Genomic DNA, 13,124 nt, shown 5'->3' with positions numbered 1-13,124 from the left:
TCGGATAAGGAAAAAGAAAAGTTTCTTTCAGAATGGCCTCCTGGAGGCGTTCCGATCCGACGCTCCGAGGATGGGGTGGGAACAGATCGGAAGCGTAAGCAATAGGAATGGGGGCGCCAATAAAACAGCTTGCGACTCAAGTCTCGGCAGTTTTGTCTCGTAGTGGCTGATGATCATTTTTTAACTAATCACGATTAATCACATTAGTGATGATGTGTGGAATATTCATAGTTTTGTATTATGTTAAGTATTACTGATACTTTAGTCTATACAGTGTACTTTTATGAGGTATTACTCATATTTTAGTCTATACGGTGTACTTTTATGTGGTATTACTGATACTTTAGTCTATACAGTGTACTTTTATGTCATATTACTGATACTTTAGTCTATACGGTGTACTTGCATGTCATATTACTGATACTTTAGTCTATACGGTGTACTTTTATGTGGTATTACTGATACTTTAGTCTATACAGTGTACTTGTATGTCATATTACTGATACTTTAGTCTATACGGTGTACTTTTATGTGGTATTACTGATACTTTAGTCTATACGGTGTACTTGTATGTCATATTACTGATACTTTAGTCTATACAGTGTACTTGTATGTGGTATTACTGATACTTTAGTCTATATGGTGTACTTGTATGTCGTATTACAGTACTACTGTACTTTTATGTCATATTACTGATACTTTAGTCTATACGGTGTACTTGTATGTCATATTACTGATACTTTAGTGTATACCGTGTACTTTTATGTGGTATTACTGATACTTTAGTCTATACGGTGCACTTGTATGTCATATTACCGATACTTTAGTCTATGCGGTGTACTTTTATGTGGTATTACTGATACTTTAGTCTATATGGTGTACTTGTATGTGGTATTACTGATACTTTAGTCTATATGGTGTACTTGTATGTCATATTACTGATACTTTAGTCTATATGGTGTACTTTTATGTGGCATTACTGATACTTTAGTGTATACGGTGTACTTGTATGTCATATTACTGATACTTTAGTCTATACGGTGTACTTGTATGTCGTATTACTGATACTTTAGTCTATACGGTGTACTTTTATGTGGTATTACTGATACTTTAGTCTATACGGTGTACTTTTATGTCATATTACTGATACTTTAGTGTATGCGGTGTACTTGCATGTGATATTACTGATACTTTAGTCTATACAGTGTACTTCTATGTGGTATTACTGATACTTTAGTCTATATGGTGTACTTTTATGTGGTATTACTGATACTTTAGCCTATATGGTGTACTTGTATGTCATATTACTGATACTTTAGTCTATATGGTGTACTTTTATGTCATATTACTGATACTTTAGTCTATATGGTGTACTTGTATGTCATATTACTGATACTTTAGTCTATATGGTGTACTTTTATGTGGTATTACTGATACTTTAGCCTATATGGTGTACTTGTATGTCATATTACTGATACTTTAGTCTATATGGTGTACTTTTATGTCATATTACTGATACTTTAGTCTATACGGTGTACTTTTATGTGCTATTACTGATACTTTAGTCTATACAGTGTACTTGTATGTGGTATCACTGATACTTTAGTCTATATGGTGTGCTTTTATGTGGTATTACTGATACTTTAGTGTATACGGTGTACTTGTATGTGGTATTACTGATACTTTAGCATATGCCTGCCTTGTGTCTTGCACGTTTTCCCTGTCAGAGAGAGGGATGAGGAGGGATGAGGAGGGATGCGGAGGAAAGATGAGAGGGGAGCGCTCCATCCCGAAGCCCACTTGTTTACTTAATGGCCGAGCACGCTGGCCCCGCCCTGACGGCCGCCAACCGGAGCCTGTGGCAGTAATGGATGGAGACCAGCTAATGAAGCGCCCCCGCTTTCCTTCATGTTGACCAGTGTGCAGGAATCAGCACACGCGATCGAAGGAGACCCCCGAGGGCGGCCGGGAGGGGGATAGAGAGCTGGCTAATGATGGCGGAGGTTGGCTTCCCTGAAATATGACGTGGGGCTCACGGACGACCAAGATACGCCCTCAGGTGGCTCATACCTGTTGGATGGCCTGGTAGACGGCTTTAAAAGATGGCTGCTTTTCGTTGTGGTACACCCCCCTGTTACCATGAAGAATAAACACGCCCACTTCCTCTGCCCGCTGACAGTTGCTGCCGTATACGCAGTGGTCCGGGCGGTAGTTCCACTGGCACGGGAACACATAAAGGCTTTCTGCAACCACACACGAAGTACTTAACTTTACCAAGCAGTCACTGGGAATAGTACCGTAAAATGTATATGCACACACACCCGGGTTATGATGAAATATGATATTAAGAAGGTCCTGGTCCCCCCAAGTGATGTTGAGTTTGTACTTTTGAAGAAGCGGCATCAGCATTTCACTCCACTTGAGTGCAACGTCTGTTATGTCATTCTAGAAGAAGACATCAGCAAATGTTTAGAAAAGGCACAAGCAACACCGCCAACAACATCAGGAATGACAATAGCGGCATCAAGTGGTGAACCTTGGTATTGCAGCTAGTCCTCAAAATCCGTTAGGTTAACTGCTTGTAGACTCGACTGCCACGAGTCAATTTCTGCGATGTAAGATAACAATATTATGGCAGAATATTGTTTTAACCGTTGTTCGAGTCCCAAAGACATGAAACAGGACCCTTATAGTCACGTTTACGCTCATATTATTCTTTGTTTGCACCACATTGCTAACGCACAGGCTTAAAGGATCAGTACAGAGGCCCATGAGACAGCTGCGGCTCGTAGCATATAGCTCGAAAAATAAAAATAAAAATGAAAATGAAAATGAAAATGAAAATGAAAATGAAAATGAAAATAAAAATAAAAATAAAAATAAAAATAAAAATAAAAATAAAAATAAAAATAAAAATAAAAATAAAAATAAAAATAAAAATAAAAATAAAAATAAAAATAAAAATAAAAATAAAAATAAAAATAAAAATAAAAATAAAAATAAAAATAAAAAAAAAATAAAAAATAAAAATAAAAATAAAAATAAAAATAAAAATTAAAATTAAAATTAAAATAAAAATAAAAATAAAAATAAAAATAAAAATAAAAATAAAAATAAAAATAAAAATAAAAATAAAAATAAAAATAAAAATAAAAATAAAAATAAAAATAAAAATAAAAATAAAAATAAAAATAAAAATAAAAATAAAAATAAAAATAAAAATAAAAATAAAAATAAAAATAAAAATAAAAATAAAAATAAAAATAAAAATAAAAATAAATTAGGTCTATATTGACACTTACTATGGTACCCATTATGTCATTGTATGGTCATATCACCTCGTACTTCGGTACGTGACATAAACTAAACTAAACTAAACTAAACTAAACTAAACTAAACTAAACTAAACTAAACTAAAATAAAATAAAATAAAATAAAATAAAATAAAATAAAATAAAATAAAATAAAATAAAATAAAATAAAATAAAATAAAATAAAATAGGAAAGCAGGAAGTGAACAAATGTAACAGTTACTGATTGTAAAAGTACCAGATGGAGGGGTAGGATTTAATAAGCTTTGCTTCTTCCTCGTCCTTTTGGACATGTGGAACTGGGAACTGATTATGTTCTGATTATCAATTGTAATCTGATGCATGTTCAAATGAAATAAAACCATTACCATTACCATCCTTATGTGAGACATGAACTTTGTATTTTCTGTGTGGTCTAAGATCTAAAAAGGTCAAATAAATAAAAAATAATGCAAGTAATGAATGCATGTAATGTAACAATGTTACCAATTTTTTTTCATTTGAAATTCTACCTTATAAAGAATGACTAATTTTAATTTCATACCTCATTCACTTCACCACTCCAAATATTAAAGACGTTAAAGCAGATTTTAGATGGGAAAATGACAAGACAAAAGCGGTGATCCACATAAGTACAACCTTAATTTAGCTAACAAACATATACCAATGTAAATACGCCCTATATTGTATGAAAACAATGCATTTTTTAATTTTTTTTTTCATCGTTTTGTGGTTTTCTATCCATTTCTGTGAGCCAGAGTGTGCTGAAGCTAGTCGTTAGCCGGCTAGCTGCTGCCACGTGGTAAGGTGTCACTAATCTGTAACATAATTCTTGGGCGTAACAACATTCATAACAATAATATAACATAACATAACAATTGGTGTGTCCCATTAGCCACAACAAAGCAGCTGAAGAGCCGCGGGTTGCCGACCCCTGACCAAATCCGACCTACCTTAAAAAAAGTTTCCCTGAGGCGTGTCATGTTCATGAGCATCACCCCCGAGTTGACACCAGTCTGGCCGTAGTAAGGGTGGCGAGCGAAGCGATTATACCACCCGATACGCGGTTCCTCGTGCTCTGGAGCCATGGCGGCCAGCTGGCTGGCATTGAACTCAGCAAGGAGGGCCCAAATGTCCTCCACTGGCTGCAGAAAGAGAACATCCGTGTCCACGTACAACAAGGAGTCCACCTCCTTCAGGATCAACTAGGACAATAAAGCAAAGGTTTCAGTTTTTAGCATTAATTCTGCACATTGATGGGAATATGGGAATATGGGAATATATTGGATGAACGAACTGGCAAGAAGAGTCTTTGAGAGGCGCAGGGTTTGAAAAGTTTCTTCCACTCCTTCTCGTTCTCCGTAGGGAACATGATGGGGTAGATGGTGAAGTTAAACCTGGTCTGAACATCTTGAGGCCAGGAGTGCAGCTTCAAAGAAAAATGAAAATAAAAAATAAAAAACTCCAATATTGGTGCCACTATCACAGGGGAACTGCAATCTTTATGTGAAACATGAACAGTAGTCGAGTGTTTAGTGCAGGGGTGCTCATTAAGTCGATCGCGAGCTACCGGTCGATCGCGGAGGTGGTACTGGTCGATCGCTGGTCGAAAAATATCAAAAAAATATCATCCCAGCATCAATGCCGTCACTTGATTGATATACAGGGCAGCCATTCAGATGACAACAGAATGTTGCCCTTCGGGCGACCAATCAAATCAAACAACGTCTCTAAGTGCAGCAGAACTTACGATGTCAGCCTATCATCCATCCCCGTTACTTGATTGACATACAGGACAACCAATCAGATGACAACTGAATTTTGACCTTTAGGTCACCGCTCATGCGTAAACAACGATGCAAAGTGCTAAGCTAGTCGGCGAATTGCGAGATTTTAAAGCCCTCGCTAAAGTTTATGGTCACTAAAATGAGTGAAGGAGCTGGACCAAGTAAAAAGGCAAAAAACATATCACTTCCATACGGATATGGAATATTATACGGATATTATGATACGGATATTATCCATGACTGAAACATTTGGAAGTGTGCTTGAGGCTGGCTATCAGCAGCTACTGTCCGGACTATGTATCCCTGGCTGGTTCAATTCAGTGCAAGTCATCAAAGTAAACTCAGGTAATTACAAAAAATGTTAATAGTTAATTATGTGTGTTTTGCAATATTGGCTCATTTGGTTATGTAAGGTACATCAACATACATTGTACGTACAAATAATCCTCAATACATTTGAAAATAAATAGATGTTTTGCATTTTTGTAGTGGGTAGATCATTTTGACTCGGTCATTTTAAAAGTAGCTCGCATGCTGAAAAAGTGTGAGCACCCCTGGTTTAGTGCATAGACCTCACAGTTAGGAGACTCAATCCCACCCTCGGCCAAAAACATGCTAGGTTAATTAGCGACTCCAAATTGTCCATAGGTATGAATGCGAGTGTGAATGGTTGTTTGTCTATATGTGCCCCGTGATTGGCTGGCCACCAATATCCGGGGATAGGCTCCAGCACCCCCCGCGACCCTCGTGAGGATAAGCGGTAGAAAATGAATGAATGAATGAACACACGTTATGTGCAGTTGCCCTTTAAAAGCTAAATAGTGATGACAGAAGTAGGGATCGACTGATGTGTTTTTTTTTCAGGCCAATATTTGTGTTCTTTACTTGAATCGGTAACGGACGATATGTGCATGGGTTCGCCGATTAGCTTCGCCGATTAATGACCGATTTTGCTTGGGCCGATATTTGTGGCCGATACTGCTTTTGCTGCCTCAATTTACATGAAAAAATGACAATGATATCAAATATTACAGGTCTCAAGTTCATTCATTCATTCATTTTCTACCGCTTATCCTCATGAGGGTCGCGGGGGTGCTGGAGCCTGTCCCTAAAAATTAAAAATAAAATAAAATAAAATAACTTTAACTATATTATGAAAGCAGGAAGTGAACAAATGTAACAGTTAGTGATTGTAAAAGTACCAGATGGAGGGGTAGGATTTAATAAGCTTTGCTTCTTCCTACTCCTTTTGGACATGTGGAACTGGGAACTGATTATGGGATGCACTCAATTGTAATCTGATGCATGTTCAAATGAAATAAAACCATTACCATTACCGTGTCAGGTGCATTGGGACTTTCGGCCACCGTATTTACAGCCAATAATGTCCATCGCGAGTATTGTTTTCGCTGCTAACGTTTTGTGTACGGCGATGATGCTCACCACATCTCTGAAGCTGTCGTGAAGCTGGTCTTCGGCAAAGATGTAAAATTCAACAGGCTTTTTGCTGAACAGGACGGCAGACTTCAGCATGGTGAGCGTCTCCTCCAGCCTGGGCCCACAGGCCACCACGGCGAGGTGACTGCTCTCATCATCACACTTCTTGCTCTTGGAGTCTGTCCTGTCTCTTAACAGCCGACACACAATAAGACCAACATAATCAGTTGTTATTATATTGGTAATGGTAATGGTAATGGTTTTATTTCATTTGAACATGCATCAGATTACAATTGAATGCATCCCATAATCAGTTCCCAGTTCCACATGTCCAAAAGGAGGAGGAAGAAGCAAAGCTTATTAAATCCTACCCCTCCATCTGGTACTTTTACAATCACTAACTGTCACATTTGTTCACTTCCTGCTTTCCTAATATAGTTGAATTTTTTTTCATTAAATTTTTTTTATTTAATTTATATTTTTATTTATTTTTATTTTTAAAAGTAAAGTTTTTTATTTTTATTTTTCACTTTTACAATATTTTTTTAATTTATTTTTTACATTTTTATTTTTTTTATTTTTTGTCACATAACGAAGTAGGAGGTGATATGAGCATCCAATGACATAATGGGTACCATAGTAAGTGTCAATATAGTGATATATATAGCACATCATGACTGGTTCAAGACTCTTCATCCTTGTATTTTGGCATCATGAATTTATTTTTTTGTATTATTTTATTTTATTTTATTTTATTTTATTAAAATTTCCTTCACCCTTTCAATGTTGTATTTGCTGGTGCGTGTCCTTTCTGCTGTTAGCAAACAGCATGATTTTAGTTTTACTTAGGTTCAAGGACAATCTATTATCATATTTTTTTTAATAAAAGTTTTTTATTTATATTTTTTACTTTTTAAATATTTTTTAATTTTTTTTTTTTTCATGTAACGAAGTACAAGGTGATATGAGCATCCAATGACATAATGGGTACCATTTACCAAAAAGTAAAGTTTTTTATTTTTTACTTTTTAAAATATTTTTTAAAATTTTAAAATTTATTTTTTACATTTTTTAATTTTTTTATATGACATAATGGGTACCATAGTAAGTGTCAATATAGTGAGATAAATAGCACATCACGACTGGTTCAAGACTCTTCATCCTTGTATTATGGCATTATGAATTATCCTTACTGACCTTTTTTGCAGTACATTTAGTGAGTAAAGATTGCTTTTATAGTTATTATCCCATATTTCCACACAATAAGTAAGATATGGTAGAACCAGACAGCAATAAAGAGTGTGGAGTGATTTCTGATTGAGAACAAATTTTGCTTTGTTCAATATTGAAATATTTCTGGCTACCTTATGTTGTATATTTGTAATATGAGGTTTCCAGCTCATATTTTCATCTATTGTGATCCCCAGAAATTAATTTTCCTTCACCCTTTCAATGTCTACATTATGTCTATTTGTATTTGCTGGTGCGTGTCCTTTCTGCTGTTAGCAAACAGCATGATTTTAGTTTTATTTAGGTTCAAGGACAATCTATTATCATCATATTTGTACTCTATATGCACTGAAGCCATGAGCAGAGTCATTAGGCTTCATATGAAGAATTATGGATTGCAGATACGGACATTTATCGTCAAATTATTTTTAGAGAGATGCACAAAATCAGTCATACCTCAATGAGGATTCCAAGAAGTTGAGTCCACAAACATCATCAGGTGGTCTCCAATATGGATCCCAGTAGGACCCTGACTGTGATTTACACCTGACAGGATAAATAAAGACCAGTTTTTGCATACTTTTTTACTCCCTTAAACGTTATGTGTATGGGGATTATGGTTGTTAGTTTTGCTAGCTGTAACAGATGGCGTTTGCTTCATTTAGAAGCTATAAACTAAGGCAGGTGATCAGCTAATTAACTACACGGCAATAAAGTAAACAAATGGCAGCACAAAAACATACGTAAAAATAGTAATAATAGTAAATACCTCCATGCTGAGTTTTAAATGTTACAGTAGTAATGTTGTTTTTCTAAATAAAACTGTATAAAAGCAATTAACATTAGCTATGTAGCACTAGCCACCTGTCAAGCACGGAGCTCGGCTCGCGGCCTGCCAAGCCACGGCTTTTCTTGACATCGTCCCCGACGTCACGACTCCCTCCGTCGGGTACCGTCAGCTCGCTGAGGCGGCTCCCCTGGATGTCCTCCGGGGTGAACACGCACAGCCACGACACGAAGGCGAACGCCGTGCACTGGAGAAATGCACGCAGATAACATGGCATCTTGCGTTCTGTGCGCTACGGAGACATCTTGGTGTATGTTCCGTCCACATAGACACTGACTTAAGTCAACAAAGTTAATCTTTCTTAACCGGACACAACTTAAGCAGGGATGCCGCTTGACTCGATTGTTGTGTTGACATATGTAGCCCCGCCCAGTCCTGTTGGACACGTGCTCTGTTGCAGAGTAGTGGGAGGATCGATACAGATATCAATAATATCGATCCCATTGATCCCATATATTAGAAATACCAGAGAAGAAATGGTCACACTAAAAAGATGCTTTGATAATAATAGATTGTCCTTGAACCTAAATAAAACTAAAATCATGCTGTTTGCTAACAGCAGAAAGGACACGCACCAGCAAATACAAATAGACGTAATGTAGACATTGAAAGGGTGAAGGAAAATACATTTCTGGATGGAAATATGAAAATATGAAACCTCATATTACAAATATACAACATAAGGTGGCCAGAAATATTTCAATATTGAACAAAGCAAAATTTGTTCTCAATCAGAAATCACTCCACACTCTTTATTGCTCTCTGGTTCTACCATATCTTACTTATTGTGTGGAAATATGGGCTAATAATTGTGTATAGTATCTAGTAGTATTTAAATATATATCTTATGTTTATATTATTAAAAAATTAAAAAATTAAAAAAATTAAAAAATTAAAAAATTAAAAAATTTAAAATTTAAAATTTAAAATTTAAAATTTAAAATTTAAAATTTAAATTTTTAATTAAAAAAAAATGAAATAAAATAAATTAAAATAACTTAAACTGGTCTCTGAAGGTAACCATCTAATCAATACATATATCTTTTATATATATATATCTATTTTATATATTACATAAAAAAAATTAAAAAAAACAAAAACTTAAACTATATTACGAAAGCAGGAAGTGAATGTGTGGAAATATGGGCTAATAACTATAAAAGCAATCTTCACTCGCTAAATGTACTGCAAAAAAAGGTCAGTAAGGATGATTCATAATGCCATAATACAAGGATGAAGAGTCTTGAACCAGTCATGATGTGCTATATATATCACTATATTGACACTTACTATGGTACCCATTATGGCATTGGATGCTCATATCACCTCCTACTTCGGTACGTGACAAAAATTTTAAAAAAAAATTAAAATTTATAAATTTAAAAAAATGTAAAAAATAAATTATTTTTTTAAATATTTAAAAAGTAAAAAAATAAAAAACTTTACTTTTTTACTTTTAAAAATAAAATTAAATAAAAAAAATTAAAATTAAAAAATTTAACTATTAGGAAAGCAGGAAGTGAACAAATGTAACAGTTAGTGATTGTAAAAGTACCAGATGGAGGGGTAGGATTTAATAAGCTTTGCTTCTTCCTACTCCTTTTGGACATGTGGAACTGGGAACTGATTATGGGATGCATTCAATTGTAATCTGATGCATGTTCAAATGAAATAAAACCATTACTGGTATCAATTACTGGTATCAATATAGTAGATACTTTCATCCATGCTACTCGAACAAAGAATTTGTTCGGAAAAAGCATCATAAGTCCCCTTTAAGAAGAAAACAGAAGTGCACTTGTCCAAGTACGTTGACGGTTCTTGAACGCACCATGTAAGTTTGTTCCTTTACTGTATGTAACTTCAGCCTTTTTCTTTAACCTCATATTTGTGTTGCCTTGCTTTGTTTACAGGGATATCACAAATACAAGTATCAACAAAGTTTTATTTTACAATATAAACAATTCCATAGATTAAATCATGCTCAGATATGGAGTGTATCAACTGTATGCTGTTGACTATTTTGACTCGATACACATCTGAAACAAAAACAACGTGTTAGGTTGACCAATAAGAAATAAAACCCAAACAATAAGATACCACTTAAGTGCAAATAATAAATTTTTAAAGTAAACTACAATGTGTTATTAACATCACATTGCATCATTTAATGCTACTTGTTGCTCAGTTGACAACCCACAATGATTTAGTGAGCGTCGCCGCTGACCGATGAGCCCCCTCCCCGCGGCGAGGAACATCGGGATACCCCTCGTTCGGTGTTATCGGAGCTGGAGCTGTTTTGACTGTGAAATTCCGCCGAGGTGGCGTTTGTTGAAGTCGACGTGGGCGTGGCTTTTTCCTTAAAGTCTGTGATTATTACGGTTAGGTCGCCAACGGTAACCTCAAGATGCTGAGCGCTGCTCCTGTCCACGTTTTTTAACCTTGGCCTGCGAAGGAGAGGAATAGAATCGGGAAATGAGTTCTTGATGTGACATCATCAAAGAGAAAAAATTATTTAGTAGTTGACACTCGCATACCTCATCTTTTTTAGGCTTTTCTTCCTCGGCGAAGGATCTTTATCGTTCTTGTCTCGCTCTTTCTTGTCTTTTTTCAAGTGTGCGGGCGGAGCAAATTGCTGATTTACTTGATGGACAACCAGTTGAGAAACAGGACGTGGTTTCCTACAAGAGACGTGCGTGGCCGGGTACAATGGGACATTATTCCATAGGAATACTGTTACAGTTCAGTTACAGTTACCGGATCTGACTACAAATAATACTACAAATAATACTGTGAGCAGACAGCATGTAGACCTGGGGGTCTGCCCCCCCCCCCCAAGTGAGCGTCGCCGCTTACTAGATTATGTCCCAATATGCCAGACTATGAAGCAGAATACGTTGCCACTAGGGATGTCATGAGACGACATTTTAACTACAGATCCACCGATATGTTTTTTTTCTATTAGGAAAACTATTAGGAAAGCAGGAAGTGAACAAATGTATACATGTGGAACTGTGAACTGATTATGGGATGCATTCAATTGTAATCTGATGCATGTTCAAATGAAATACAACCATTACCATCAGTAACTGTTACATTTGTTCACTTCCTGCTTTCCTAATATAGTTTAAGTTTTTATTTTTTTATTTATTTTTATTTTTTATCACGTACCGAAGTATGAGGTGATCAATTTAGCATCTACTAAATTGGCCGTATTTCGCCGCATTAAAAATTTAAGACCAGAGGCTCAAAATTCTAATTTTCCGCCAGGCATTTACACGGTCATGCCCTCCTGATGGATAAAAATAAGAAGCTTTCTCTTCTTGGACTTGGTGGGATGGTGGAGCTCCATAATCATGGCCTCTTTTTCACTCTATGATGTGGGACATGCCATGGCAGTGTCGAGGTAATGTCATGTAAGGTAATGTCTCAATGTTCTGTGTCATTAATGCTGCCCTATTTTGGCTAATAATAGACACCATAAACAGCTATCACTATTACGTGATTTACGCAAAAAAAGCTATTGAATTAGGGGGCCATAATCAAACCGCAATATTGCGAAGGATGACTGTGTTGGTTTCTCATAAATAAAAAAATCTACATGCGTTAGTTGAATAAACACACTGCATATTCGGAATTGCACTGAAGACTTAATGCCAACAAACAACTGTGACAACAAGCTACACGTTGTTGCCATGGAAACAAACTTCAAATAAAACTTTTTGCTAAACTTGTTTGTAAATAATAGTTAATATTAATGGCAGCCGGACATTGTGTGTGCATGATGTGTTCACTGTCATATACTAAATCAGAGCTCGAACTATCCGGACGGATACACAACGAAATAAGTGATACAAATTGACGCCACAAAGCGGAAAAATTATACAAAATCTCAACAATACTGTATACCTGTACATGTTATTTATTTGTAAATACTTGGACAAATCCTTACCGAGTTGACGTTCCTTTCCTGACATCGCACATCATGCATTTGAACGCCTCTGCGGTGTTCCTGAAGGTGCAGACGCTACAGTCCCAGCAGCCATCGTCGGCGGGCGGCTTCAGTTGCCGCTTCTGCCTTCAAACAACACAAAACAACAGCTCGCTTTGAACACTGGCCTCTGCGAATAAAGTTCAACCCGAAACGGTTCGCTTACTGTATGTGCAACTCCGAAGAAGTCCACAAACAGAGGGTACTTCTACCAACAAGCTAACAAGCTAGCCGCCATGAAACATTGAAAACAGATCCGTCAATTTACGAAGCCTTGTCTTGTTTTCTGTGAATGACCTACACAGGCCTCTTCACTCGTTGGTTTTTATTTTTATTTTTACCTTGTGGGACTCTTCTTGTCGCCCATAACACACAAGTTGGCGTCCGCGGAATTATAAGGGATCCGCGGGTATCAATCCCCCCCATCCCCGAAAAAAAATCGCATTTCAGATGTGGAAACTCCAGTTAGAGGAGAGTCACGTGACTAGGGTTCAACCAATCACATTCAGTGTTATGACAAC

The 13,124-nt window shown here is 36.3% G+C and overlaps 2 protein-coding genes across 6 annotated transcripts in view; both read right to left on the bottom strand.

Annotated features, from left to right (window-relative positions):
• Positions 1 to 8,971, bottom strand: part of LOC131137800 (glucoside xylosyltransferase 1-like) — a 51,189-nt gene extending 42,218 nt beyond the window's left edge. For 3 of the 5 annotated variants that reach the window (XR_009131977.1, XR_009131976.1, XM_058086115.1), the window contains exons 1-7: positions 8,630 to 8,971; positions 8,222 to 8,311; positions 6,542 to 6,725; positions 4,609 to 4,740; positions 4,265 to 4,516; positions 2,322 to 2,445; positions 2,071 to 2,243 (exon numbers count right to left, since the gene is read on the bottom strand). Coding sequence is in view for 3 of the 5 variants with exons in the window: in XM_058086115.1 (XP_057942098.1) it covers positions 2,071 to 2,243; positions 2,322 to 2,445; positions 4,265 to 4,516; positions 4,609 to 4,740; positions 6,542 to 6,725; positions 8,222 to 8,311; positions 8,630 to 8,829 (1,155 nt within the window). In the remaining 2 variants the exon portion in view is untranslated. The remainder of the gene's footprint in view (positions 1 to 2,070; positions 2,244 to 2,321; positions 2,446 to 4,264; positions 4,517 to 4,608; positions 4,741 to 6,541; positions 6,726 to 8,221; positions 8,312 to 8,629) is intronic. The other 2 variants (XM_058086116.1, XM_058086117.1) reach the window with 2 other exon arrangements.
• Positions 8,972 to 10,543: 1,572 nt separating this feature from the next.
• LOC131138353 (YY1-associated factor 2-like) lies at positions 10,544 to 13,101 on the bottom strand. Its single transcript, XM_058087194.1, has 4 exons — positions 12,945 to 13,101; positions 12,565 to 12,690; positions 11,150 to 11,293; positions 10,544 to 11,059 (listed from the first exon to the last, which is right to left on the bottom strand). The coding sequence occupies exons 1-4, from the start codon at positions 12,968 to 12,970 to the stop codon at positions 10,819 to 10,821; spliced, it is 537 nt and encodes a 178-aa protein (XP_057943177.1). The 5' UTR covers positions 12,971 to 13,101; the 3' UTR covers positions 10,544 to 10,818.
• Between the last annotated feature and the right edge of the window lie 23 nt (positions 13,102 to 13,124).

The sequence above is a fragment of the Doryrhamphus excisus genome, chromosome 11, assembly GCF_030265055.1.
Source record: "Doryrhamphus excisus isolate RoL2022-K1 chromosome 11, RoL_Dexc_1.0, whole genome shotgun sequence".
In the NCBI taxonomy this organism is placed as follows: Eukaryota; Metazoa; Chordata; class Actinopteri; order Syngnathiformes; family Syngnathidae; genus Doryrhamphus; species Doryrhamphus excisus.
This window is presented reverse-complemented; position numbering and strand designations above follow the sequence as displayed.

Excerpts from the sequence above, each read along its gene's own strand:
- LOC131138353 (XM_058087194.1), bottom strand. The coding sequence starts at position 12,970 with ATGGGCGACAAGAAGAGTCCCACAAG. Across the intron at positions 12,691-12,944 it reads GACAAGAAGAGTCCCACAAG|GCAGAAGCGGCAACTGAAGC; the intron begins GTAAAAATAAAA and ends TGTTGTTTGAAG. Across the intron at positions 11,060-11,149 it reads AAAAGCCTAAAAAAGATGAG|GCCAAGGTTAAAAAACGTGG; the intron begins GTATGCGAGTGT and ends TCTCCTTCGCAG.